Genomic DNA, 26,447 nt, shown 5'->3' on the forward strand with positions numbered 1-26,447 from the left:
CTCACACCTTGCTTCCCTAAAGAAGCCTGCCGTTTTCTGCCTGGGGAGTCTCCTCAGGAACCAGACCTTCTTCTCTTCTCAGTGAAGAGCCCAGCGTGATCAGCCCAGGGGGGGACAAGGCTGTCCGTCCCACATCCTGGCAGGACCCACTGCCTGGAAGCAGGTGGGTGGTAGGTGTTTTGCTGGAGGGCATCACTCTAGACAGAAGCAGTGCCAGTTCCCAGCTCTGCCTGCAGCATGGGATGAGGCCAGGAAAGGGGTCACAGAGACCCTCCCTGATCCTGCCATGGAGCCCAGCTGGCATAATCCCCTGCAGTGGCTGGGCTGGGTGCCACATTCTGTGTGGGTACCAAACCTGACATGCCTCCTTCCCCAAGGAAGGTGGCCCTTGGGTAGGCTGCAACTTTCTTGGCTGTGGTGCCCAATAAAGGGAGTGCCCATGCAGTCCCTTCCAACCCTGCACAGTCAGAAGCCCACAGTGTAGTCCCAGCTCTGCCCTGTCACCTTCAGTGGCCTCAGGCAGATCGCTCACCTTTCTGTGTCTTGCCTTCTTTGGCTAAAACATGAGGGCACAGACCAGGAGATTTCCAAAGCCCGCTGAGGCTGCTGGTCTGAGGTTCCGACTTCTGCCAGTCCTGCTAACGAGGCTAGTCGTGTGCTGGTGCCCCAGGAGGGGCTCAGCTTTCTCTTCCTCCAAACTTCAGAGCCAGGGGCTTCCCTCAGCTGATGTCTGGGTACGTGGTCCCTGCCATGCTCAAATGGGCAAGGAAATCCTGGAAGGCCTCACCCCTGTCAATTAGGAGGAGAACAAGTACCTGGCAAAGAAATGGATGCTGGATTCAAACACTACATAGGCCCTAGATGCTCAAGGCCAGGGGTTAGCAAACCATGGCTCCCGGCCAAGTCCTGCTTGTTTTTGTATGGCCCATGAGCTAAGACTGGTTTTTACATTTTAAGTGGTCGGCAAAAAGTCAAAAGAAGAAAATAACATGTTGTGACCCTTAAACATTTTATAAAATTCAAACATTAGTGTTCATAGTAAAGTTTTACTGGTGCGAAGCCAAACTCATTCATTTACATCTTGCCCGTGGGTGCTTTTGTGCTACAAAGGCAGAGTTGCAGAGTTGCAACAGAAAAGATGGCCCGCAAAGCCTAAAATAGTGGCTGTCTGGCCTCTTACAGAAAAAGCTTGCTGACCCCTGCTCGAGAATCAGAGTTCTCTCCAGGCCTTGCACTAAACCATTCCAGGACCTCAATCTAAAAGTACTTTCTTTTCATTTAAAAAGAAGTGTTGATCGTTTCTTCTTATGTAAGCAGTAAATGTTCATTATGGAAATATTAAAAGATGCAGATAAGTAAAAAGACATTAAAATCACCCATAATTCTACCACCCAGGGATAACTACTGTGGTGTTTTGACTTACTGCCTTCTGGGTTATCTCACAGTATGCTGTGTTTATATATGCATGCCTGTGGCACATGTGTATATCCTGCATATGTACAGGGTTTTTTTGTTTTGTTTTTTTTTTTGAGATGGAGTCTTACTCTGTCGCCCAAGCTGGAGTACACTGGGGTGATCTCGGCTCACTGCAACCTCCACCTCCTGGGTTCAAGCAATTCTCCCGCCTCAGCCTTCTGAGTAGCTGGGACTACAGGCGCGTGCCACCACACCCGGCTAATTTTTTGTATTTTTAGTAGAGATGGGGTTTCACCATGTTAGTCAGGATGGTCTTGATCTCCTGACCTTGTGATCCTTCTGCCTTGGCTTCCCAAAGTGTTGGGATTATAGGCGTGAGCCACTGCGCCGGGTGACATACAGCTTTTTACAAACTGTACCCATCTGTACTCTTCACTTATAAACACATCTTGGCTGGGTGGGGTGGCTCACACCTGTAATCCTAGCACTTTGGGAGCCTGAGGTGAGCGGATTGCCTGAGGTCCGAGTTCAAGACCAGCCTGGGCAACATGGCGAAACCCTGTCTCTATTAAAATACAAAAAATTAGCCAGGCGTGGCGTCGTGCGCCTGTAGTCCCAGCTACTCGGGAGGCTGAGGTAGGAGAATTGCGTGAACCCAGGAGGCAGAGGTTGCAGTAAGCCAGGATAGCGCCACAGCACTCCAGTGTGGGTGACAGAGGGAGACACCATCTCCAAAATACTTAAAAAATACATACACACACACACACACACACACACACACACAGACACACACACATCTCAAACTGAACCCTTTGGGGGACACCCAGGCAGGGGGCCCAGCAGGCAGCTGAACCCAAGCATCTAGAGCAGCTCAGGGGCTTGGTGGAGCCAGGGCTACAGATCTGGAGTCATCAGCACATGGGTGGTGGTTTCCCCTTCAGGAGGGGATGAGGTCACCCAGGAAGCATGCCCAGAGGGGAAGAGCAAAGGGCCAAAGAGGGAATTGTGGGAGTGTTGACATTCAAGGGACAGGTAGAGGAAGTGAGTCTACCAGACCCAGGAGGGAAGAAGAAGTAGGAAGAGACCCAGGAGGCCAAGGGAGTGGAATCAGAGACCCAGGGCCCAGGACCGTGCCTGGCATGGAGCAGGTAGTTGTGAAATGAGTGAGTGATTTTGAGGGGGCTGAGTCCTGGTGAGTGAGTAACACTGATAAGGGACATTTAGAGAACTGTTGAACAACTACAAGATGTTTAGAGGCTCCCTGGGGGAGGCCATACAGGCCAAAGAGGCCTCCTGGGCCCAGCCTGGCGGGAGGGAGGCCATGCGGAGTGTGAGGAGGGAGGGGCGGGGCAATCCAGGCACCAGAAGCTGGGAGCTGGTCAGAGGATCCCAGTGGAGTTCTTAGCGGTGACATGAAGCCACTTGTTTAAGCCCATCTCTCGGATTGGAACGAGGAAGGTCAGAGATGGGCGGCCAGAGGCTCCTGTCAGAATGTGGGCACTGGGCGGCGTGGGCCAGCCTGGTGGGGTGGAGTATAAATAGGAATATGGTTTAGAGATGCTGGGAAATCCTCCCCGTCCCCTCCCTCCTCATGAGACTGAGAGGTCCCCAGGGATGCCAGGCTCAAAGGCCCCTGCCGTTCTGTTGCCAAAATTGGGCATGGAGAGAAACCCAGAGACAGGACTGGAGGTCCCATGACAGGCCAGCAGGAGAGCTGGACACAGGATATCAGGCTGAGAGAGGGCTGCTGGGTGGGGGAACTTGACACTCTTCATTTCTTCTCCGATTTATTGTGTAAAAGATGGTGGGCGTCAGTTTCTGTGCCAGAGCAAGTGGAAGGAAACAGATGGAAGCTGTTTCCTCTGGGATTTAAGGAAGACCTAAGGAAAGGCTCCAGAGTGTGGAATCTCGGAAACACCGGGTGGCTGGGGAAGGACCTTCCTTGAGGGTCTTTAAAGAGGACTGCTAAAAGGCACAGAGAGGGCTTTCTCTGGCTGGGAGAGTTAAGGCGGGCCTTCACTGGAGGCAGGAGGATGTGGGAGATGGAGGCCGCGCCTGCCCGTGGCCCTTTGCTCTGGTCTCTGATCTCTGGTCTGGGATGTTCTGTATGCCCAGGACCAGAGCTGACAGAAGGGCACCTTGTCCCGTCTGATCACTTGGCCAAACTGAGCCTCCTCAGAGAGTGCAGACCGGCTTTAGCTGGGCCGTCAAAAAGGGTCAAAGGAAAATACCAGAAGATGCAACACACACCTCTCTTCCTTGAGCCTCAGGAAGCCAAAGGGCAGCAGAATAGATATTAGTAGGACTGACATGGAGTCACACAGAGGGGCTAGACGGGGGGTCGTGAGGGGTCAGGAAGGGTCAACTGTGGGGGTCAAGGCCAACATCTGAGCCTGAGTAGTGTGCCTGCCCTGCAAGGCTCTTTGGCTCTTCCCTGAGTGACGGAGCCAGGAAGAGGGCCGCAGGTACCTGCCAAACCCTCCCCACGGCCCTGTTGCAGGAGGAACCTCTCATTTGGGTTTTTCTCTTCCAGTCCACCCCTCACTGTAGGATGGTGCCTCCAGCCCAAAGACCTCCATAGACCTCACTGGGGGAGTCACTGCTGGGCAGGACACTGCCCCCACTGCCCCAGCCCATCTCCCACTGCCATCGGGCCACATGCTGGCTAGAGGAGGAGGGTCAGGTTTCAGCTGAGGCCCAGAGTCCAGCTTCTATATATCATTTGCTAGCCGTTTGAGGGCTTACTCTGTCTTAGGCCTTGGGTCAGGCTCTGGGGGTGCAATGGCGAGTCACATCACAGTGCTTGCCCTTAAAAAGCTCACAGGCAGACTAGGGAAATGACAAGCAAACGGTTACAGGACAGGGAGCCAAGCGTCCTGCCTGGGGACGTCAGAATGCTGTGGGAGCACAGAAGAGGGACCCTCACCTGGCTGAGTTTCAGGCTAGAGGAGACGTAGAGGTCCCCATGGCAGGAAGAGTAGCACGTTGTTGGTTTCCCCTTAGCGCCCAGCCCACGTGCATGGGTACCAATCTGAGACCCAAGAGAACTGAGGAGGAAGCATGCCCTGGGGAGTGTGGGGCTGGGTGACTGGACAGTCTAGGCTTGTTCTAATGTGCACAGAAAGAGGACAGGGCCAGGCCTACCCCAGTCATGCTCAAGTCCTGCCTAGGACAAGAGCTGGCCTAATGAGAAGAAACCCCTAGAAACAGGTCCCTGGCCTGCCTGAAACCGAAAAGAAAGGTACCAACATGTATTGCACGTGGCAATGTGTCCTGGATCTTAAAAGTGACGTAGGAATATGGTTTAGAGATGCTGGGAAATCCTCCCCATCCCCTCCCTCCTCATGAGACTTAGAAGTCCCCAGGGGTGCCAGCCTCAACGGCCCCTGCCATTCTGTTGCCAAAGTTGGTCATGGAGAGAAACCCAGAGACAGGACTGAAGGTCTTTACGGTCTTTGTCCTTGAGGGGTCTGGTGTTTCTATATCTGTAGAGGAAAGAGGCTTAAATAAGCCATTATGATACAGTGGCTCGATGGCCTCATTCAGTCATTTGCTCATTCATTCCACAAATGCTGAGTACTTGGTGGGCTCCTTACCCCGTGTAAGGTACCAGGGAAACAAAACTGTTAAGGCCCCATTCTTGTCCTGAAGGATCTCACAGTCTAGGGATGAGTGTGTGCTGGCTGCTGTGGAAGGGACAAGGAGGAAGCATTTCATTCTACCTAGAGGAACAAGGTGTGGTCATGTGCAGCCTCCCAGGGGAAGTGACCTGTGAGTTGAGTTTGGGAGTGGTTTTACCAAGGAGAAAATTGAGGAAGGGCATCCCAGGCCACATGACCACAAAGCCATGGGATGTGAGTGCAGTTTGCTCTGGGAATCGCAAGTACGTTTGATAAAACCAGACCCTCTGGGGAGGGGTGAGTGCTGAGACTCAAGAAGACAGGGATCCAGATACAAAAGGCCTGGCCTACCAGGCTCTGGAGTTTGGACTTTTTCCTGAAGGCAGTGTTAGCTTTGAAGGATTAATTTTTTTCCTTTTTCTTTTTCTTTTTTTTTTTTTGAGATGGAGTCTTGCTGTGACTCCCAGGCTGGAGTGCAATGGCACAATCTCAGCTCACTGCAACCTCTACCTCCCAGGTTCAAGCAATTCTCCTACCTCAGCCTCCCGAATAGCTGGGATTACAGGTGGGTGCTATCATGCCCAGCTGATTTTTGTATTTTTAGTAGAGACAGGGTTTCACCATATTGACTAGGCTGGTCTTAAATTCCTGACCTCAAGTGATCCGCCTGCCTTGGCCTCCCAAAGTGCTGGGATTACAGGCAGGAGACCCCATGCCTGGCTGCTTGGAAGGATTTTAAATGGGCAAGTGACATCATCAGAAAGCAGCTGAGAAAGTTGTCTAGGAGGCTGATGGCAGTTGGATTGGAGGCCAAGTATTATTCTCAGTTAGCAGCAAGGAAACTGAGGCATGGGTATCTTCCCAGGTCACAGCTACTAAGTGGGGTTTCTTCCACAACACCAAACTGCAGAGAATTCCTCACTGCAGAACGTTTCTGGTTGGACTGAGACGCTAGGAGACAATGGCGCATTTGTCTGGAGCAGGGGTGACCCTGAGCCCCACTTTGCCTCTTAAGCAGATATCCAACAGGTTTGCCCAAATTGCTCCTGGAAGGCCTTCCCCGCCTACTTCCTGCATTCCAAACAGAGGCTGTGGGAATGCTCTTGGAGCTCGGGGACCATTCAGAGCATCTGTTCGTTGGCAGGGTGACTGCAGGCCCAGCTGTCCTCATTTCTGGCCACCCCGAAGGTGCCAGGCCTGCAGCCTCTCTCATCCAGGCTGGGGCAGGGCGAGATTGTGAAGAGGCCCCAAGGCTTCCGCTGCCTCCGAAGGCCGCTGCAGCTCCGGGCAGCTAAGGGGTGACTGGCTTCCCCGGAGGTTTGTCACAGGTTCCTGGTGACTAAGGCCTCCAGCTGTGCAGAACAGGGTCAGCTGGAGGATGAAGGAAGAGATGGTATCTGCAGGCTCCCTGCAGGCTCCGTTCTCCCTGGGAGGGAATATCTCTGAGGTCCTAGCTCATGACATCTGCAAACTTGGTCAGCCATGGCCTCTAGTTCTTTGAAATTCACCCAAGGCCCCAAGTGGCTGAGTGACTGAGGTGGGGGCAGGGAGTGGGAGACAGGGTGTCATAGGGATCCTGGCTGGCGGTCAGCCTTTGTGACTGAGGGGCAGATCCTCTGGGCTTCAGAAAGTAGGCGGCCGCAAGTTATACCCTCCAACCCCTGCCCCACCCCTGGGCACACAGAGACCAAGGCTGAAAAGAAAAGCAAAACAAAAGAGGGACTTGGGGAATACATCTACCATGTGCCTGGAACACAACAGGCGCTCACATGTGCCTGTAAGCAGACATGTGCCTGCTGTATGCCACCAGCACCAGGCATAGGGACCAACATGTTCCAGGTGAGGGAGACAGGTGAAAAGTCACGCCCCATTGAAGGAGGGGCACCTGGTGGTCCTGGGGCATTGAGTGGGGGTTGGGGAAGCATGTGCAATCAATGTTGGGGAGCCCCAGTAGGAAGTTCTGGCCAGCTGGTATGTGCCTGGGAGGAAGTGGCTGGAGTGGCTGAGAGCTTTATGACCTACCTGGGCAGGCAGGTGGTAGGGGAGGCTGCGGGGCATCTGCCTGCCCACCCTACCAGCACCTCAGTGGGACTCAGCTCCTTCAACTTCCCCCAGCCCCCACTGCCGGGCCAGCATCCCTGGACGCCCCTTGCCCTCCTCCCCTGGCACCAGTTGCACGAGGACAGCCCCAGCATTGCTCCCTGCATGCTGTCCAAGGCTCCAGAGACTTGTACAGCATGCAAGGGCAACGGAGAGGGGCAAAGCCAGAGAGGAAGGGGCTCCAGATCTTGCAGGGCCTTTGGATGCAGGCTGGAGAACCGGGGGCTTTGTTCAAGAAGAAGGCAAAGAGGTGTCCGGAAGAGGTTTGCTGAGAGGAAACTCCAGGCCTGGCCCCAGGAGCTTAAGAAGTGAAGCTGACTTTCCCATCCTCCAGTCTACAGCCAGAACTTCCGGGAGGTGGAGGCTGCTTCCCAGATTCCTGGGATGCTCTGCCAACTTCCTTCTCCACCAAGGTCTCCAGGTCAGGGTCTCTCAGGGGCCCCAGCCTTAGGACAGGTGTTAGGTCTGGGGTCTGGCACAGGTGGTCCCAGCAGTCAGTGGGCTGGGAGTCTGCCCTCTCTGGCCACTGGGGCCCTGGGGCTGGCCTGGCCTGTGCTGTGGAGCTTCCTTTCCTCCCAAGATAGAAAATGGGACTTGGCTGCCAGGAGCTGGGGTTCCCTGCCTTGCAGGGGCCCCACCCTGTGTGGCCCTACAGTTGTCTAAGTAGGGGGACCCTGCCTCCCTGGCCCTACCCCCCTCACATCTGCCAAGAGATGATCCTGCTCCCTGTCTCCCGGCCCTCTTCCATCCTGGGATCCCAAAGCACCTGTGATAAGGAAGTCTGCAGGGATGTTTGATGAAGTGTATATGAGGCCTCTTTTTGTCTGGGCAGGGGCTTAAGAGAGGAGAGCCAACCTTTGCTGGACATCTGCTCTGTGCCAGTGCTGTGTGTTGGCTCCCCCAGCATGTCCACCCGGATACCACTGGACATTGAAGATGTCACCTGCCCAACATCCAATTCCTGGTCTTCCCACTGAAACTGCTCCTCCCTGAATGCCTTGTGACATCCAGTGACTGTTCATCCCACCACTCTGACTGCTTGGCCAAAACCCTCCAGTCAGGCTTGACTCTTCTCACCCACAACATACAATCCATCTGCAAAGCTCTTTGGCTCCGCCTTCAAAATACAGCCTGAATCCAGCCACTTCTCACCACCTCCACTGCCCCACGCTGGTCCCAGCCACCACCGAGCTCTCTCCGCTAGGCCTCAGTAGCAGCCTCCTGCCCAGGCTCCCTGCTTTCCCCTTGCTCTCCTTGTCTGTTCTCAACACAGCAGCATGTCAAGGCCTCAGTGCAATCATGTCAAGCATCTGCTCAAACTCTCCTTACCCCTCCAAGCCCAACACAGCTGCTCTGCGCTTCCATCCAGTCTGCTCTTCAGCCATACCATCGTCCTGCAGCAAACCAGCCTCACTCTGCCTCAGGACATTTGTCCCTGCTGTTCCCTTGCTGACCTGCTTCCCCCAGACCCTGCATGCCTGGCCCCTCACCTTACACCTGGTCTGGGTTTCTCCTGTCACCTGCTCCGCGGGGAGGCCTTCCTGACCACCCTACTTAAACTTGCAACTGCCCCTCCCACGCCGTCCCTCTTTCCTGCATGAGTCCCCATCATTGCACTTGTCACCATCCATCATCCTGTGTATTCATTCTGTTTATTATCTGCACCCCCACCCCTGTTAGAATGTATTAGGGCAGGAATTCATGTCTGTTTCATTCACCTGTGGATTCTCAGGGTCTGCAACTGTGCCTGGCATGCAGCAGGTGTGCGGTCATTGTTGAATGAATGAAGGAATGACTAGAGCCAAGGGTGAGAGGGGTTTTATAACTTCATTGCTGTTCCACAGCTAGTGGTAGCACCAGAGTTTGAAACTGGGTTTGTTTGGCGTTCTAGGAGTGGAGGAGACCTGGAGGAGAAAATAGCACATCAAGCCGAGGCCACAGGGACAGGGCAAGGGTTGAGAGGGCTCCAGGCAGGAGAAGAAAGGAGGAATAAGGTCCACGTTTGTGCACTTGGCAATAACAGGAAACGGCTGTGTGATTTTGAGCACGTCATTTCCCCTCTTGGAGGCTCAGCCTCTTCAGTGGGCAAGGGATGGGGATGGAGGGTGTGTGAGCGTCTTCGGTGCTGACATTCTGGGAGGCCAGCCCTGCTCACTGGGTGCACAGTGGCCTCTGGCAAGTGCTGGGTTTCCTCTCAGTCTGGCTCCTCCTTCCTCCTTCTGTGCCACCCGTGGCTCTGGCACCAATAGGAAGTTCTGGGCCGGCTGGTATGTGCCTGGGAGGAAGTGACTGAAGCAGGTTGAGAGCTTTTTGACTTACCTGGGCAGGGAGGAGGGAGGGGAGACTGCCGGGGGTCTGCCTGCCCACCCTGCAGCTCCTTAGTGGGACTCTGCACTTTCAGATTCCCCCAGCTCCCGCTGCCAGGTCAGCATCCCTGGACGCCCATCGCCCTCTTCCCCTGGCACCAGTTGCACGGGGACAGCCCCAGATGGCTCCTTGGCCTGGGAACAAAGGCTGTGCTGTGCCTGGCCCTGGGCTGGCCTCAGGCTGGGTCATACTGAGCCCTTCTGTCCCCACTTGGGGGTGAGGGGCAGACAGCACTAAGGTGACAGGCCTTTTTCCTGTCTCCCTTCCCCCTCGACCCCCAAATCGGAGGAGCTGACTCTCCCAAGGGAAAAATGACAGAGGCATCTTGTGTCTTGACCTAGGGAACAACAGACTATTCACTGCCCAGTCTGCCCTGTCACACCCAAGACCCTGCTGGGTTCAATGCCCCGATTGTTCCCAGCAGAGAGAGACATCCACTCTGCTGTGGTCACCACCCCCACCGCCTGCTCTCCCGTTACCATCAGGAAGTCCATCCTACATCTGACCTCCATCCCTCCTGCTACTGTGGCAGCCGCTTCCTCTCGAGCTCCTCTCCTGAGGGTGGAGAATAGCTGGTCCTGGTCACCTGAACTGCTTGGCCCCACATTCCTGCTCCAGTCAGCTGCCCCTGGCCTCACCCTCCCTCCAGCTCCCTGTCCCACCGTCCTCCCCATCCCAGGCACAGGCTGGTGGCTCCTTGCTCCTTACTGAACCATGGGGAGAGCAGGTGTGACTCAGGGCTGGATCGCCTTTGTCTTGCAGAAATGGGGGGCCTCCTTCCCAGAGGCCTTTAATGAGCTCCCCTCCCCTCACCCTATAAGCAAGAGCAAGGGTGTGAGATTTATGGCTGCTACTGGTAGATTCCTGAGCCACAAACCCAACATGCCATCCCATAAATCCTAGACTGCAGGACGGTTTTATGGGGAAGCCCTGTTTTTAGAAAGGGGTGTGGCTGGTCTCCCTCAGTGGAGCTTAGATGTCAGGGAGTCAAGCGCCTGCCTCTCCCACCCCCAGAGAACAACCATGAGGAAGCACAGGGACCTCAGTTCGTGCAGTGTAGGTGTGCCAGCTCCCAGCAAGGGAGATTCCCTGTCCTGTGGGGGGCCTCCTGCTTCCTTCCCCTGCTCTGAGGATCCCGCGCCTCAGCACTGGAGGGTAGTCTGGAAGCCTGGGCAGATAGTTGTCCCTTAACTGGACCTCAGATGCTTCCCGGTCACAGCTCCAGATGTACATCATTGAAGATGTTTACAAATGCATTTTCCAAGGCACCATCCTCAGAACCTCAGTTCCAGAGTCTCAGGGTGAGACCTAGGAATCTGAATTTTTTTACAATGCTCCCTGGTGATTCTAATGTTCAGCTATCTTTGAAAATAATTGGCTCACTACAGTGGTTCATGCCTGTAATCCCAGCACTTTGGGAGGCCGAGGTGGGTGGATCACTTGAGGTCAGGAGTTCGAGACCATACCCGCCAACGTGGCAAAACCCTGTCTCTACTGAAAACACAAAAATTAGCTGGTGTGGTGGTGCGGGCCTGTAGTCCCAGCTACTTGAGACTGAGGCACAAGAATTGCTTGAGCATGGGAGGTAGAAGTTGCAGTGAGCCCAGATCACGCCACTGCACTCCAGCCTGGGCAACACTGTCTCAAAAAAAAAAAAAAAAAAAAAAAAAAAAAAAAAAAAAAAAAAAAAAAAAAAAAAAAAAAAAAGAAGAAAAGAAAATAATTGATCTGTACAAGGGGCCATCTCCACTCTCCTATCTTGCTGGGAAATGGGAGTCACCAGGTAGGCATGTCTGGGTCCTCCTGTCACTGGGACCCATACCTCCTGCCACCATCATGAAGCCTCCAGATTAGATCTCTCTGGCCTGGATGCTATACACAAGTGTGAGGGAGGGTGGCTGCCCTCTGGAAGTTTCCTGTGTGTGAGAGTCCTGCCGACAGCAGGCCTGAGACATTGCACAGAGCCATGGAGGAGTGGCTGAGGATGGCTGGCAGGAAGCAGTTTTGGGATGGAGAGTCAGGAACGTCCAAGGCTGGTGGGCTCTGCCAAGGAAGCCGAAGAGGAAGCGCTCTGTTACCTTCTCATCAAAGGAGGCGCCACCAGCCCCTGAGTTCCTTGAGAACAGAGACCACCCTTTACTTGCCTCCGAAGCCCTCATGCCTGGCACAATGCCAGTGCATTGTAGGTGCTCAGTTTTTACCTGTTTGTTTGTTTTTTGAGACTGAGTCTTGCTCTGTCACCCAGGCTGGAGTGCAGTGGCACAATCGCCACCTCTGTCACCCAGGCTGGAGTGCAGTGGCACAATCTCCACCTCTGTCACCCAGGCTGGAGTGCAGTGGCACAATCTCCGCTCAGTGCAACCTCCACCTCCAGGCTTCAAGTGATTTTCCTGCCTCAGTCTCTCAAGTAACTGGGATTACAGGTGTGCGTCACCACACCCGGCTAATTTTTTTGTATTTTTAGTAGAGACAGGGTTTCACCATATTGGCTAGGCTGGTCTCAAACTCCTGACCTCAGGTGATCCACCCACCTTGGCCTCCCAAAGTGCTGGGATTGTAGGTGTGAGCCACCGTGACCGGCCAGTTTGTTGAGTGGAACTGAGACCAGGGCCCACTGACAGAGATGGGCCTGCCTAGCAGTGCAGACCTGAGGCCTCCACCCTGAGAGGTGCCAGCCCGCTGAAGGAATGGAGAGCCTGTTCACACTTAGCCACAGGGATCAGGGCGGCTGTGTTTGGGGCACCACTAAGCTGTGTTTGGGGCAGCCAGGAGCATGTGCTGCCAGACAGAGGACCCTTTCCAGGCTGGCTGAGGACAGAAGGATGTGATCATTAAGCAAAGCCAACATGTTACTGAACCATAATCCCTTAAACCAGGAGGATTCGGGAAGGGCCTGGTCGCCTTGGCAACTAGGTGCTGGCCAGTGGCGGGGCTGCTTCCAGGAGTGGGCTGTGCCTGGGGCATGGGTAGCAGCTGGGAGGGGGTGCAAGGTGGCCCATCACAGGGCTATCCCTCTGGTGCCTTCTTGCCAGCATGGGTGGGAGCCTTGGTGAGCCCTCAAGGGCAGTGTGTGCAGAGCAGAATGAGAAGGGGCTGCACTAAGTGTGTAAGAAACCATGAAAGGGAGTGGAAGGGAGGTGGGACAGCGCTGCTCTGGGTTTTCAGGGCAGGAGGGAGAAGGGAGGGTGTGCAGGAAGAAGCAGTTGCATGGGGTCATCAGATGGCCAGCAGGGCATCCTCTAGTTCACAGGGCACGAGGAGCTGGGGAGCCCAAGGAGGAAAGCTTTCACAGCTGGGGGCGGGGGCCGGGGGGATGGGCAGAGCAGCTCACCCTGCTCCTCCATGGTGTTCTTGATAGAAGATACCCTGCCCGCTTGGGTGGCTCTGGCATGGGAAGGTCCCAGCAGGGCTTAGGCCTCACCCTCCCTAGGGCTTGACTCTATTTCTGGCAAGCTTCTGTGTTTCCCCTGGGACCTTCCCTGCTCCTGACCTCCCATATTTCAGCTGGAGAGGAGGGGCAGCTGGGCAGCTCTGATGCACTCTTCCCTTCTCTCCCGCGGCATGCCAGAGCAGGGATCGTCAGGTGTCAGTATTGGAGGTGAAATGAGGTTTGGTCCCTATCATGTCCCAAGGGTGTTGGCCAAGCTGAGGTTCACTTTATGGGCCATGGTCAGTAAGATTTGCTGGCTGTGGATACATTCAAGCTCTGGCAAACAAGTTAGTAAATTTCTGCTGGCCCGGGGACTGCCTGGTTCTGGTGCCCTCCCTGCCACCCCAGCTCTTCCCCCAGAGCTCTCTAGACCTCCAGCAGCTAAGGGGTCAGGTCTAGGGGCCTTCGGGATCCTCTGTGTACATCATGCCCGCTATTATGACCAGTACTTTGCCGGACTAGGTGGTCCATAGAGAACCGCACGCAGGCGTGGGGGGTGGGCAGTGCTGAGAGTCACTAGGAGGAAGAGGGTGACTGGGAAGAAGACGGTGAGCACCCACTCTCCAGGGCGGGGGGTCAAACTTTGGAGAAGACACAACCCTGGTTCCTGGTGGTAGTGGCATACAGGGCAACAGAGCTTGGTGGGAAGAGAGCTGAATTCCCACTGGGTGGAGACCTGGGCTGGTGGCCTTGTTCTCACCTGCTCTTCTCACACCTCCCATCTCAGGGCCCGGCTGCCTGCTCCCTCATGATCATGAACAAGATGAAGAACTTTAAGCGCCGTTTCTCCCTGTCAGTGCCCCGCACCGAGACCATCGAAGAATCCTTGGCTGAATTCACAGAGCAATTCAACCAGCTCCACAACCGGCGGAACGAGGGTGAGAGGTCTGGGCCCACCCCAGCCCACCCCAGCACCTCTCCACCTTCAGACATTTCCCAGGCACCCGCTCCCCGCCCTGCCCGGCCCTTCCCCACTGGCCCTAGGGGAGGAGCACAGGACTGGGGGTGGGGGGCTACCCTCCTCCCCCTTCAGGGCAGAGAGGCAGGGAGGGGAGCTGATACCTGTCCCCTCAGACCTGCAGCTCGGTCCTCTTGGCAGAGACTCCCCGCAGGAGTGCAGCTCCTTCTCCCCAGCAGACAGCGGGGAGGAGCCGGGGCAGCTGTCGCCTGGCATGCGGTTCCAGCAGCGGCAGAACCAGCGCCGCTTCTCGATGGAGGTGAGTGCCTCTGGAGCTCTGTCCCGGGAAGGTGGCAGGATGCACGGGCAGGAGTGTGCACGGGAGGGCAGCTGCCTTGCAGCCAGGCTTTGTGGGTTCAGATTCTAGCTCTGCCATTCATTAGCTCTGTGACTGAGCAAGTTACTCAACCTCTGTGCACCATAGTCTCCTCTTCTTTAAAATGGTCATCATGGATTAGATGGGTTAATCTATGCCAAATGCTTAGAACTTCCTGAACTTAGCAAGAGCTAGACAACTTGGGTATTTGTTGTTTGATCCATATGCATGTGTCCAAGTATATATATATTTTTAAAAGACCAGGTGTGGTGGCTCACGCCTGTAATCTCAGCACTTTGGGAGGCTGAAGCAGGTGAATCACCTGAGGTCAGGAGTTCGAGACTATCCTGACCAACATGGTGAAACTCCGTCTCTACTAAAAATACAAAAATTAGCCAGGCGTGGTGGCATAGGCCCGGAATCCCAGCTACTCAAGAGGCTGAGGCAAGAGGATCCCTTGAACCTTGGAGACAGAGATTGCAGTGAGCCAAGATTGCACCATTGCACTCCAGCCTGAGTGACAAGAGCGAAAATCCATCTCAAAAAAAAAAAAAAAAAGAATCAGTGCCTGTAAGGGTATGAGATTTATGTGTCACAGATGGCAATACTGTGGGCCAGAGAGGCGGCAAGTGACCTGCCTGTGTCAGCACAGCAGCACACACTTGGAGCAGCTGTGAGCCTGGGGTCACAGCCTGTGACTGGGCTCTGCCTGGTTGCTCTGCAGGGAAAGCTAGGTCCAGAGTGAGAGTCTGGGGCCACAGCCCTAGCTGCCCTGGAGCCAACAGTGGTGCCCCCATCTCATCCCCGTCACTGCAGGATGTCAGCAAGAGGCTCTCTCTGCCCATGGATATCCGCCTGCCCCAGGAGTTCTTACAGAAGCTACAGATGGAGAGCCCAGATCTGCCCAAGCCGCTCAGCCGCATGTCCCGCCGGGCCTCTCTGGTGAGTCCCAAGAGGGTAAGAGGACACGAGGGTGGGACACCCCCCTCCCTAGCCTGGCATGTCAGTCCCAGCTGACGACTGTATGGGGTTTCCAGGAAGATTCCCTGGCCTCTGGTGCCACCTGCTGGCCTGAGTGCATTCAACTAGATCGTCCTCCTAATCAACATTCATTTCCTAGATGGGTCCCACATGGGCTGGAATGGGGCTCTAAGCCCACACTGGGCCCCATGGTCTCCACGTGGTTAAGATCAATAGGCCAGCTGGCATGTGCCTTCTAGTCCTAGCTGCCTATCAGAGTCGTTTGGGATATCTTACAAAACACAGACTCTAGGCCGTCTTAAGGGTCGTATACGCCTGAGCGAGAAGCGTGCTGATGAGAGACACGGTCAGGGAGGTGGGTGCTGAACTGGACACTCAAGGCACAATGGGGGAAAAGGCAGCAACTGCTCTGGAGGAGCTCATGGTCTCAGTCGGAGACACAGGTGGCCAAGGTGTGCAACCATCCCAGGTGCCACAGCTCTGGGCTCTACACTCTTGGCTGTCCTGGGAAGAAGCTCACACTTCCAGGAGTTCTGTCCTTTGTCATAGGGATAAAGGGAAAAGGAGCTCCTTCCACCATGGAGTTTCATCCCTTCCCTCCCAGAGGCTAGAGTTTGGGGAAGTGTCATGTCTGCAGTGCTGCCAAAGCCTTCAAGCTCACGGCCTTCTATATCTCTCCCTCTCAGTCAGACATCGGCTTTGGGAAACTGGAAACATACGTGAAACTAGACAAACTGGGAGAGGTAAGATGCTGGGCTTGGCCTTCTCTGAATAGCCAGACAGGATGGCTTGGAGGAGGGACAGGCCTCCCTGGTCGGCCCTCTCTGATTGGCCCTCTCGTGGCCCCTGCCCCATCGAGGTGCACAGCCTTGGAGGTGTACTCTGGCCCAGCCTTTGGCAGGAGTCGAAGTGGGCTCAGATCCTGAAGGAGGGTGTGAAGACAGAGTAGCCACGGAACTGGGCAGAATCCAGTCTTTTTTTTCCCTGCCAGTCCTTCTTGCCTGGGTTCTAATCCTAGCTCCACCATTTACTAGCTCTGTGACCTTTGGTGAGTTACATGACCTCTCTGTGTGCCTCAGTTTCTTCTTCTGTCCAATGAGATAGTAACTCTCCTACCGCATAGAGTTACCGTGAGAATGAGGTAGGTCACTGTAATCAGCTTATGTATGGCACGCAGACGATGCCTGGCACATAAGAAGTGCTGTGTCACTTAGCTATTTCTGTTGTCACTGTGCAGAGGCCTGGGGTGGGTGAAGGTTTACAGAGAGGGGGAACACACAGCCCTCTCCTTCCAGGAGCCCAAAGAGGGGATCTCTGTGTAAACAGCATCATATAAGGTAGAGAAAACCCGGTGTTACCCTACAGGGTGACACGGCATGCTGGGACTTAGAGGAAGGACTGATTATCTCTGACTGGGGAGTCATTAGGGACACTTCCCAGAGAAGTAGGCTTTGGAGGAAACAGCATGTCAGTGAAGGGAGGAAGGGCACTCAGGCCCAAGTCATAGCCCAAGCAGAGACACACACGGGGAGGCACTGGACCGAGGCCAGCAGCACCTGAACGTGCCTGGGGCCGCTGCGGTCCTCCATCCCAGGGCACCTATGCCACAGTCTTCAAAGGCCGCAGCAAACTGACGGAGAACCTCGTTGCCCTGAAGGAGATCCGGCTGGAGCATGAGGAGGGAGCACCCTGCACTGCCATCCGAGAGGGTACAGCGTCCTAGGGTCCTACGCTGCCCCCGAGGCTTCTGGAGGAGGGGTTCACCAGCCCGTGCCCTGGTGGGAGCTGGAGGTGGAGGGTCATTGCTGGGGTGGGACTCCTGGAGCTGACACCAAGAAGAGAGGGTATGGGAACACGGAGTCCTCGGGACCCAGGCGGGCCTGTCTCCCCACAGTTTCTCTGCTGAAGAACCTGAAGCACGCCAATATTGTGACCCTGCACGACCTCATTCACACAGATCGGTCCCTCACCCTGGTGTTTGAGTACCTGGTGAGAGATAGGCTGGGGCTGCAGTCTCTCCCTCTTGTGGTGGCAACAGGGCGTGGGTAGGGGAGTGGGAAGCTGAGGGAGTGGGAGAGGTGGGGTGCAGGCAGCCCAGGCCTTGTTCTGGAATCAGGTTCTCAGATGCTCCCATGCAGGAGTGGGCCAAGCGCTCAGGCTTCGGGGTGGCTGGAGCCAAGGACCTGTCCCACTAGTGGGCCTGGGCCCTTCCCAGGGCTTCCTCTCCTCAGCCTGTGTCTGGGCTTCTGGCCAGAGATCAGCATGGAGCAGGACTGAGCCAGGCTCTGTGTTCTAGGACAGTGACCTGAAGCAGTATCTGGACCACTGCGGGAACCTCATGAGCATGCACAACGTCAAGGTGAGGCTTCCCAGGCAGGGTCCCCCATCTTAGCAGCCACCTGTCCAGAAGCCCGGCACGGGGACCCACTCTCACCACCAGAGCTCCGGTGAGGCAGCTCAGACCTTCCCACATAGGAAGGAGGGAGAGGGCACTGCCATCAGCAAGTCCAGGAACTGGGCTGAGCACTTCACCCTGGGAACAGACACATGTTCTCTGCCACTGTCTAGCTATTGGTGTAAAACCTGCTCCCAACTCTGAACATCAGTTTCCCCATCTGTCAAATGGGAGTGTGGGCTACCTACCAGGATGCAAGGAAGCTTCTGGGGAAGCTCAGGGTTATGAATGACCTCTCCTGGTGTTTGTCAAAGAATCAAGGCTGGGCATGGTGGGTCACACCTGTAATCCCAGCACTGGGAGGCCAAGGCAGGAAAATGGCTTGAGCCCAGGAGTTTGAGACCAGCCTGGGCAACATGGCAAGACCTCATCTCTACTAAAAATTGAAAAATTAGCCGGACACAGTGGTGTGTGCCCGTAGTCCCAGCTGCTTGAGAGGCTGAGGCAGGAGGACCACTTGAGCCCAGGAGGTTGAGGCTGCAGTGAGCCATGATCACGCCACTGTACTCCAGCCTGGCTGACAGTAAAACCCTGTCTCTAAAAGAAAAGGAAAGGATCAAGCACATACTTTACCACATAGGCAGGCATCCTGACCCCCTTGCTCCTGCCTGAGACTTCTCTGGCCTCCCCCATACTCACTGCCTCGTCTGCACCCCTGTGTCCTCCCCTCTGGATGGGATTCCCTGGTGTGGGTGGGGCCTAGGATGGGGGCTGCAGAGTGGGCAGGAGAATGAGGGGCTTGTGCTGACCTCACCACCAAGCCACTGCCCCCATCCCGGTCTCAGCCTTGGAGCAGAGGCTCAGGGCCATCGTCCACCCAACACCTCTCTTCCCTGTCCCCCAGATTTTCATGTTCCAGCTGCTACGGGGCCTCGCCTACTGTCACCACCGCAAGATCCTGCACCGGGACCTGAAGCCCCAGAACCTGCTCATCAATGAGAGGGGGGAGCTGAAGCTGGCTGACTTTGGTGAGGCTGGGGTTAGGGTGGGGTCTGACGCTCCCGGGCTGCACAGTGGCCTCAGGATGTGGGTGCAGTGGGGAAGGGCATAGCAGTCAACCCCCCAGCACCTGTGGGCAGAGGTCCAGTGACATGTCTGCCCCCAGGACTGGCCAGGGCCAAGTCAGTGCCCACAAAGACCTACTCCAATGAGGTGGTGACCCTGTGGTACCGGCCTCCTGATGTGCTGCTGGGATCCACAGAGTACTCCACCCCCATCGATATGTGGTGAGTGAGCGCGGTGGGAACCAAGGTGGGGGACAGGCCTGGCCGCACCTCCAGACTCTCTTCTGCTGCCCCAAGGGCCTCCGGGAATAACTGCCTAACTTCGTTCACCTAAAAGCCATGTGACATCCTGCTGAACTGGATGTTAAAAAATTAAATCTGAAATATAATAGATTAGGGTTTCCCTGGCTAAAACAGACCCTCCAAGGCTGTGCATCTGAAATCCTCCTCCAGGGTCCTGTGGGGGATTACCAGAGACCCAGAGGGTCCAGGACGGCCCCCATAGTAAATACGATGAATCTTCCCCAGGCATCAGTCCCAGTGAAAATGTTGAAAGAGAAATACTATTTTTATGTGAAAACGAACAAGGGTATGGTTTGGCGTAAAATGAAGAATCAGCCGATATTGAAAGCCGGGCCGCCGGTGGTGATGAATGGCTGTGGCTGTGCCCCAAGGTCCCCAGGAGAATGGATTTACGTACCCTCTTCCAGTGGGGCGCACAGTGGAAAGAGTTTCAGACGACACTGCTGAAAGCACTGCCACATGGGCGCTGGCTGCACAGACCCAAACCTCACAGAGTGAAAGGGGAGAGGTCGCAGCTTTCCCAAGCCCAGGGAGGCCCCCAGTGAGGGGCTGCAGTGGGGGCTGGGCAGTTTAGGAGCCTGCACTGCCCTGGGCCCCCAGACCCCCTGCCAGAGCCACGACCCCTGCAGCCGCCTGTGGCAGGTCGTCATCAGTGCCCTGGTGGAGCAGCCCTAGGAAGGGCGGCCGCCCCTGCCTGACGCTGCCCCTGTCCCTTGCTCCCCGCAGGGGCGTGGGCTGCATCCACTACGAGATGGCCACAGGGAGGCCCCTCTTTCCCGGCTCCACGGTCAAGGAGGAGCTGCACCTCATCTTCCGCCTCCTCGGTAAGTCGCCCGCGGCTCTGTCCCTCTCACCATCAGGGGGCGCCGGAGCTCCGTCCAGCCCAGGCGCCGAGCGGGACCGGGAAGAGCGGCTCGGCCGGTTCCCTCCGGCGCGGGGACCCCCTGTGGCCTCGGCCATCTTTGCTCCTGCCTCCTACATTGCACCCCTTTCAAGCCGGCCTTGGCCTTAGGCCTCACGCAGGCCCTCCCCATCCTCTCTCGTCTCCCCAGGGACCCCCACAGAAGAGACGTGGCCCGGCGTGACCGCCTTCTCGGAGTTCCGCACCTACAGCTTCCCCCGCTACCTCCCGCAGCCGCTCATCAGCCACGCGCCCAGGTAGCCCCGGCGCCCGCGGGGCCCTCCTGCTCTGGCCCTGGTTCCCCACACCCCACCCCCGCTCAGGCACAGCCCGTGTCCACGCCTTCTCCTTGCAGGTTGGATACGGATGGCATCCACCTCCTGAGCAGCCTGCTCCTGGTGAGTGTCCTCCCGGAGAGACCGCCAAAGAGCCCAAGTCCCCTGCCCCACGCCGGGCCTGCGCCCCAACGTCTGTGGCTCTTGTGCTCACACGTCTTTGAAACATCTCCCCTGTACTCTCCACCCTCAAGGCCCACGGGAGGGCTGGCTTCCACACACAGCTTCTAGAGTCTGTGCACTGCGATCCCAAACCCATTACTAGCTGCGCAGCTCTGGGCAAGTTACAGAGTTCCGCCATGCCTCGGCCTCCTCAGCTGCAAAATGGGATTAATGATTCCTATTTACAAGCTGGCCGTGAGGATGCATTGAGATGGCGGGACACACTGAGTGTGGCCTGTCTTATAAGCCACACGGTGAAGGGTCTTTATCGGCGCTACACTTCCTATTACTGATGTTCGCCTTTTCATCGTGGTTGGTTTGCATCTGTGTTTCTATCCCAAGAGAAGGTCACTCGCTTGAAGTTTCATTTCTACTTTTTCCTGGTGGCTGGTGACCGGGGAGCCTGGGTCTTGAGATGGCCTAAGGTTGGGTTTGTGTGGAGGCAGACCTGGGGCATCTCCTTTGAGCCTCAAGCCCCACCCACCGAGTCCTGCTGCCCAGAGGGCTCCCTGCAGCCCCCCAGCCAGGGCCCAATAGCCCCCACCCTGTTCTTTTCAGTATGAATCCAAGAGTCGCATGTCAGCAGAGGCCGCCCTGAGTCACCCCTACTTCCGGTCTCTGGGAGAGCGCGTGCACCAGCTTGAAGACAGTGAGTGCTGGGGGACAGGGAGCAGGGCCACCCAGAACCAAGGAAAGGGGGTGGTGAGTGTGGGCAGAAGAACCGGAACAAAGAGGCCAGAGGCACCCGGCCTCCCCCCTGCCTGGGTTCTCATTCCAAACTGAGGGGCGAACAGTGGAAATGACACGCCGCCTCAAGGGCTCAGGTGGTCTTTAAAGGGCCAGTCCTCACTGGAGGGCTTCCTGGGCTGGGCACTCGATGGGAATGGGGCAGGGCTGGCTCCACCCAGCCCTCTCTCCACCATGTCTTCTCTCCCCAGCTGCCTCCATCTTCTCCCTGAAGGAGATCCAGCTCCAGAAGGACCCTGGCTACCGCAGCTTGGCCTTCCAGCAGCCAGGTAGGGGCTTGTGCCCTCCTGGCCCCCTCCTTTTGTTAGCGGAAGCCAGTGCAGGCTACTCTTCCCCAGTGGGGACTCCCATGGACCCCCCGCCACTGGCTTCCCTTTGGAGTCTTTGGGGAGCAGAGAAGGGGTTGGTTTCTCCTGCCTAGGCTTCCACATCCAGTTCTTCCCTCCTCAACCCCCACCACAGACAGAGCATTGCGTCTGACAGTAGCCCTGGCAAAGAGGCATGCTGTCTGTGGTGCATTCTCTCTGCAAACCCTGAGCTCTCTAATCAGATTCCACCCTGAGAGAACAGTTCTTTGTTCCTAGAACCGTTAATGGCCTTGGACATGACAAATGCTTTCCATGCATCCTCTCCTTTAATCCTTAAAACACCCCTTGAAGTTGGTACTATTAATATTCCCCATTTCATAGTCAATGAAACTGAGGCTCTGGGAGGGTAAGTCACAAGTTCATGCAGCTAGTAAGTAGCAGAAATGAGACCTGACACCAGGTCGGACTCGCTCCTGTGTGCATGCCAGAGCAGCTCTGGAGGACAGCGACTATCCCTGCTGACCTGGGGCACCCTCAGCCCAGCCTCCCCTCTGCAGTCCCACCTCTTCCCCATTCTCCAGGACGAGGGAAGAACAGGCGGCAGAGCATCTTCTAAGCCACGCCTACCCTGCTGTGTCCCGAGGGGCAAGAGGTCACATGGAGCACAAATTCGGGTAGGACGGAGCCTGTGTGGCCCTCGGAGGACTGAAGAACGAGGGCTGACGGCCAGTCCGGAAGACCGCTTGGCAGCCCTGCTGGCCATGGCTGTTTCTTCTCTCTGCTTCCCACATGCCTCCCCGGTGGCCCTCACCTGCATACCAACCCCTCCATTACTCACCTCGGGGCTGGCATGAACTGCTTCCCTGAGAGGACGTGAGAGGGTGGGGGAGGACCTCGTACCCTCTCCCACCCTGAAGTGTTTGGGCACCAGCGTGGGATGCACATGGATGGGAGAGCAAGGCGCCAGGATAGGCACTGTGCCCTGGGTACAGGCTCTACCTTCCTCCCCCAGGGGCCTGCCTAGTGCCAGTTTGGTGGTCCCCCTTTCTGGCCCCTTGGAGCCCACACACATTGCATCTTTTTCCCCTCTGACAGCAAGAAGAGACATGGCATGCTCTCTGGGACCCTGGAATCCTGGGTGCCTATGTGTGTGCCAGAGCCTGCCCCGCCTGGCAGATGTCCCACAGCGACAGAAGGAATCGTAGTTCTCTCTCTTTCCATCAGCCCTACCCTACCCTCATTCCCCTGACACCCTCTAGCTTGACCAAGGCTGAGCAGCGCCGGCATGCTTGGATGCCCAGCTGTGTCCAGAGGTGGCTTGGGACTGCCAGTTGCACGCCTGCCACCTCAGCCAGCCCCCGCCCAGCTCCCTAGTCTGAATGGAGTTGCCTTAAATTGGCAGGTGGTAGCGCGCTCACTGCCCTTGGAGCTGTGACCCGGCTCCTGCCTGTCCACTCCTTCCCGAGGTGGCTCCTGCTTATCTTATCATCCTAGGGTGCTGATTAGCCAGGCCTGGTCAGGATCCTGGGCACAGCACCCAGATATGCAGAGTCACCCTCACACTGGTGCCAGTCTGACCTCAGCTCCCGGAGGCTGGCATAGCCTCCCCATCCCTCCTTTTTGGCCCTGTGGCTCTGTCCACCTGATCCCAATACCAGCCTCCCCGATCCCCTGCCACCCCAGATGGCGGCCACGACAGGGAGAGGTGTAGATGCCACCGTCTGAGGTAGAGGAACAGGGAACAGGGGCAGGCTCTGACGCTGAGAGGCTTGCCTCTGGGGGCTGGCAGCCTGAGTGGCATGGCTCCTGAAGAAGGCACCCCTCTGTGTCCCCCAGGTCTCCTCAGCACTGGGCTGATCTTGAATGGCACAGGCCAAGGGGAGGCCAGCCTCGCCTTTCTATCTAGGCCCCCTACCCTGCCCACCTCAGGCCCCCGCCCTCCACTCTCCCCATGGTACTGTGAACGTCCTGTGACTCAGCGCAGAGACAGATAATATATTTAATTCATGTTGTACAGAAAGGAATGAGCGGTCTTGTACAGAAAAGCTGATTTTGATAGATTGATGCCAAAGTCGGAGAAGCGAAGGCCCCTCTCCAGGCCTAATGAGTGTGGGTGGGGCGTGCTTGAGTGTATGCGTGTGTGTACATATATATACATATATATATTTAGTGAGAAGAGAGTTTGGTTTGTGTGTATCTCTGATCTCCCTCGCACCCCAGGCTGTATCCAGCATCCGTCCTGCTGTATCCTGGGTACTGCTGTTTTGACCCAGAAGTTGGCTCTTGCTGAGGAGCATCAATGGTGTTTGTGGGTGGGCAGAGGAGCCCCAGGCCTGGGATTGACCCAAGTTGGTGCCTGTGGGGTGGGGCTAGCCAGGAGAGCAAAGAGGGACTCCTGGGCGGGGGTCTGGGGTCTGGCCATGCAGCTGATACCTGGGCACCGAATGGCCCCCTGGCTTCTGGGGAGGGAGGGAGGCAAGATCAAGGTGGGGTTGACATGGAGTTCGCCAAGGCCGGCACAGCAGGATGAGGGTGTGGGCCTTGCTGTAATTCAGGCCCTTCGAGAATTGCTGCAGACCTCCAATCCACCTCCTGCTGCTGCCCTGACCACCTCCCTGCCTTGGATCTAGACACAACCCCCCATCACACACAGGTCCCAAAGTGCTCAGAATCCTGCTGTTGTCCAATTCAGCATCCAGGCTTATTCCTCCTGAGACCACTCGGAGAATGCCAGGTCCCAAACCCTGCCCCCGACCTATTCTCATGCCTGGCTTAAGCACTCTGCATTTCGCCGGCATGGTTTGCAGTTACTGGAGACGGTGTCTGCCTTCCAGAGGAGGAGGCCAATGCTGAGGCTGATGCTGCCCTCCAAGGCTCTAGAAATAAGGGGTGGGCCAGAGCTCCATTCTCAGCCCATCACCAGTTCTACCGAGCAAGACCTCTCTGCTGTAGGCAGCCAGACACCAAAGCAGGATCGCAACTCAGACAATTAGTGCTTGAAGGGAGGAGAGGGACTGGGAAATGCATTGGTGGGAATTGGAAGCCAGACATTTATTAAGCTCCCTGCTGGATGCCAGGCAGCCCTGTGCCCAGGCATTGTCTCACTGAATCACAGCAACCCCCTTTCTCCCCACTTTGCAGATGAGGACATTATCCTCCCAGGGGTTGCCTGGGGTCACATACCAAATTAGAATCCCAGGTGTCTGCCCCCCAGTCCTGTGGTCTTCAGGGAGTGGGAGGCGTGGGGAGGGCGAGGTGGAGACAGTGTAGAGGCCCGAGAGGGAGGAAAACACACAGGAAGGGCATGGGCAGATGCTGCTTTGAGGAGCACCTTGCAAGGCCACCCTTGTGGCAGGCAGAGGTGGCCCGGCCCGGCTCCTGCATCTTGAGGAGTCTCTGGGGGGAACTGTCCTTGCTGCTGCAGCTTGGCCCTGCTGGGAGGCACACACCTAGGGCTTCTGACATCGGGCCCTCCGAGCCACTGCCCTAGAAAACTATCAGGGCTGGGGGTGCGGGCCAGCCTGGGGGTGTGGGACTCAGCTGGACAGGCTCACACCAGGCCTTGAATATGGTTGGTACTCAAAAAGTGATGGCTCCGGAGAAGGAACCTGAGTGTGAAGAGGGGCTGAGTGATTTTGGTCATGAGCTGCCACTGGGCTCCCAGGGACCAGGCTGAGCTACAACGCAACCCAACGTTTCCTGGGAGCCCTCGGTTTCCTGGGCACCCCTGCAATCATTTCCTTATGCTGGTGACTCAAAAACAGGAGCCAGCCCCATTCTGCTGGAATCCCTGACCCAAAGCAGGCTTTTGCAAGTCATTTCCCCCTCTGGCCTCACTTTTGCCATCTGCCTGCTTCTGGGACAGGTCAGGAACATCCAGGGTGCAGATGCCTTCCCCTCCACTATGGCCACGGGGCAGGGACATTTGAGATTTGCTGCAGCCCTGCAGCTTCAGACAAAAGGTCCTATTTGATGACGTCTACAGGGTGGGGGTGATATCGGCTCCCGTGCTTGGCACTGCCCACATCATCTTGAACCCCGGTGGAACCTGGAGTTGGCTCTCCTCTGCCCGCCGTACTGTGGGCTCCCAATCACCCTGCCCTACTGTCTGGGTCCAGTGGTCAGGGATGATATATAATAGGCCACCACTCCTCTACCATGCTAGGCTCCCTGAACCAGCCAAGTGTCAGGCGCTGTTGCATGCCTGCCCCTTCCCTCCCTCCTTGAAACATCCCAGCCTCCTTTGGGCCATCTCTCCACCTCTATCTCTGCTTGGACCCTTGTTTCTGGCTGTGACACTTTACAAAACCCCCATGAGCCCCTGTATCTCTAGAGCGAATCATCAGCCCCATGAATTGGCCACAGCCTCCTCCATGTCTGGCCCTGTGCTGGACATTAGGACACCAAGATGCATGACATTCCACCCCTGCCTTCCAGAAGCTCAGACCTGCTGGCAGAGATGGCCTTGATTTCAACAGATTTTATCAAGAACCCACTGTCCACCTGGCGCTCTGCTAGGCACTGAGGATACACCCATGATGGCCAAGATGGCCAAACCCTATTCTTATAGAGCTTATGTGCTAGTGGAAGGTATAAGACGTTATCCAAATAAACAGGCATGTCAAGGGGTCATAAGTGTGATGAGACAAAATAAGGCAGGGGCAGGGTGGTGGCAGGGGAGAGGAATGTGATGGCATAGGGCAGGGGACTGCCTGGTCAGGGATGGACCTCTCCATCAGAAGTAAGCTATGGGCTGGGGGTGGCGGCTCACATCTGTAATTCTGGCACTTTGGGATGGCAAGGCAGGCAGATTGCTTGAGCTCAGGAGTTTGAGATCAGCCTAGGCAACATAGTGAGACCCCGTCTCTATAATAAATAAATAAATAAAAAATTAGCTGGGTGTGGTGGCTGATGCCTGTAGTCTCAGCTACTCAGGAGGCTGAGGTAGGAGAATCACCTAAGCCCAGATCGAGGCCACAGTGAACAGTGATCATGCCACTACCATCCAGCCTGGGCAATGGAGTGAGACCCTGTATCAAAAAAA

The 26,447-nt window shown here is 56.2% G+C and overlaps 1 protein-coding gene and 1 long non-coding RNA gene across 7 annotated transcripts in view; one reads left to right on the forward strand and one right to left on the reverse strand.

Moving 5' to 3' along the window:
* The window catches only part of CDK18 (cyclin dependent kinase 18), a 29,128-nt gene extending 5,547 nt beyond the window's left edge, over positions 1–23,581 (forward strand). The window contains exons 1-16 of one of the 3 annotated variants that reach the window (XM_017525451.2): positions 2,471–2,564; positions 13,661–13,811; positions 14,008–14,150; positions 15,024–15,149; positions 15,875–15,931; positions 16,783–16,897; positions 17,083–17,177; positions 17,485–17,547; positions 18,488–18,611; positions 18,749–18,869; positions 19,677–19,774; positions 20,003–20,108; positions 20,207–20,249; positions 20,907–20,997; positions 21,287–21,364; positions 21,985–23,581. In XM_017525451.2, coding sequence (XP_017380940.2) covers positions 2,556–2,564; positions 13,661–13,811; positions 14,008–14,150; positions 15,024–15,149; positions 15,875–15,931; positions 16,783–16,897; positions 17,083–17,177; positions 17,485–17,547; positions 18,488–18,611; positions 18,749–18,869; positions 19,677–19,774; positions 20,003–20,108; positions 20,207–20,249; positions 20,907–20,997; positions 21,287–21,364; positions 21,985–22,019 — 1,455 coding nt within the window. In that variant the 5' untranslated portion in view covers positions 2,471–2,555 and the 3' untranslated portion in view covers positions 22,020–23,581. Of the gene's footprint in view, positions 1–2,470; positions 2,565–13,660; positions 13,812–14,007; positions 14,151–15,023; positions 15,150–15,874; positions 15,932–16,782; positions 16,898–17,082; positions 17,178–17,484; positions 17,548–18,487; positions 18,612–18,748; positions 18,870–19,676; positions 19,775–20,002; positions 20,109–20,206; positions 20,250–20,906; positions 20,998–21,286; positions 21,365–21,984 lie in introns of those variants that run through there. The other 2 variants (XM_017525454.2, XM_017525452.2) reach the window with 2 other exon arrangements.
* The window catches only part of LOC108302059, a 52,077-nt gene continuing 34,411 nt past the window's right edge, over positions 8,782–26,447 (reverse strand). For 3 of the 4 annotated variants that reach the window (XR_005199647.1, XR_001824179.2, XR_001824176.2), the window contains exon 5: positions 26,395–26,433. This is a non-coding gene — a long non-coding RNA (uncharacterized LOC108302059). Of the gene's footprint in view, positions 9,041–26,394; positions 26,434–26,447 lie in introns of those variants that run through there. The other variant, XR_001824177.2, reaches the window with a different exon arrangement.

The sequence above is a fragment of the Cebus imitator genome, unplaced genomic scaffold (genome assembly GCF_001604975.1).
Source record: "Cebus imitator isolate Cc_AM_T3 unplaced genomic scaffold, Cebus_imitator-1.0 Scaffold38, whole genome shotgun sequence".
NCBI classification, from domain to species: domain Eukaryota; kingdom Metazoa; phylum Chordata; class Mammalia; order Primates; family Cebidae; genus Cebus; species Cebus imitator.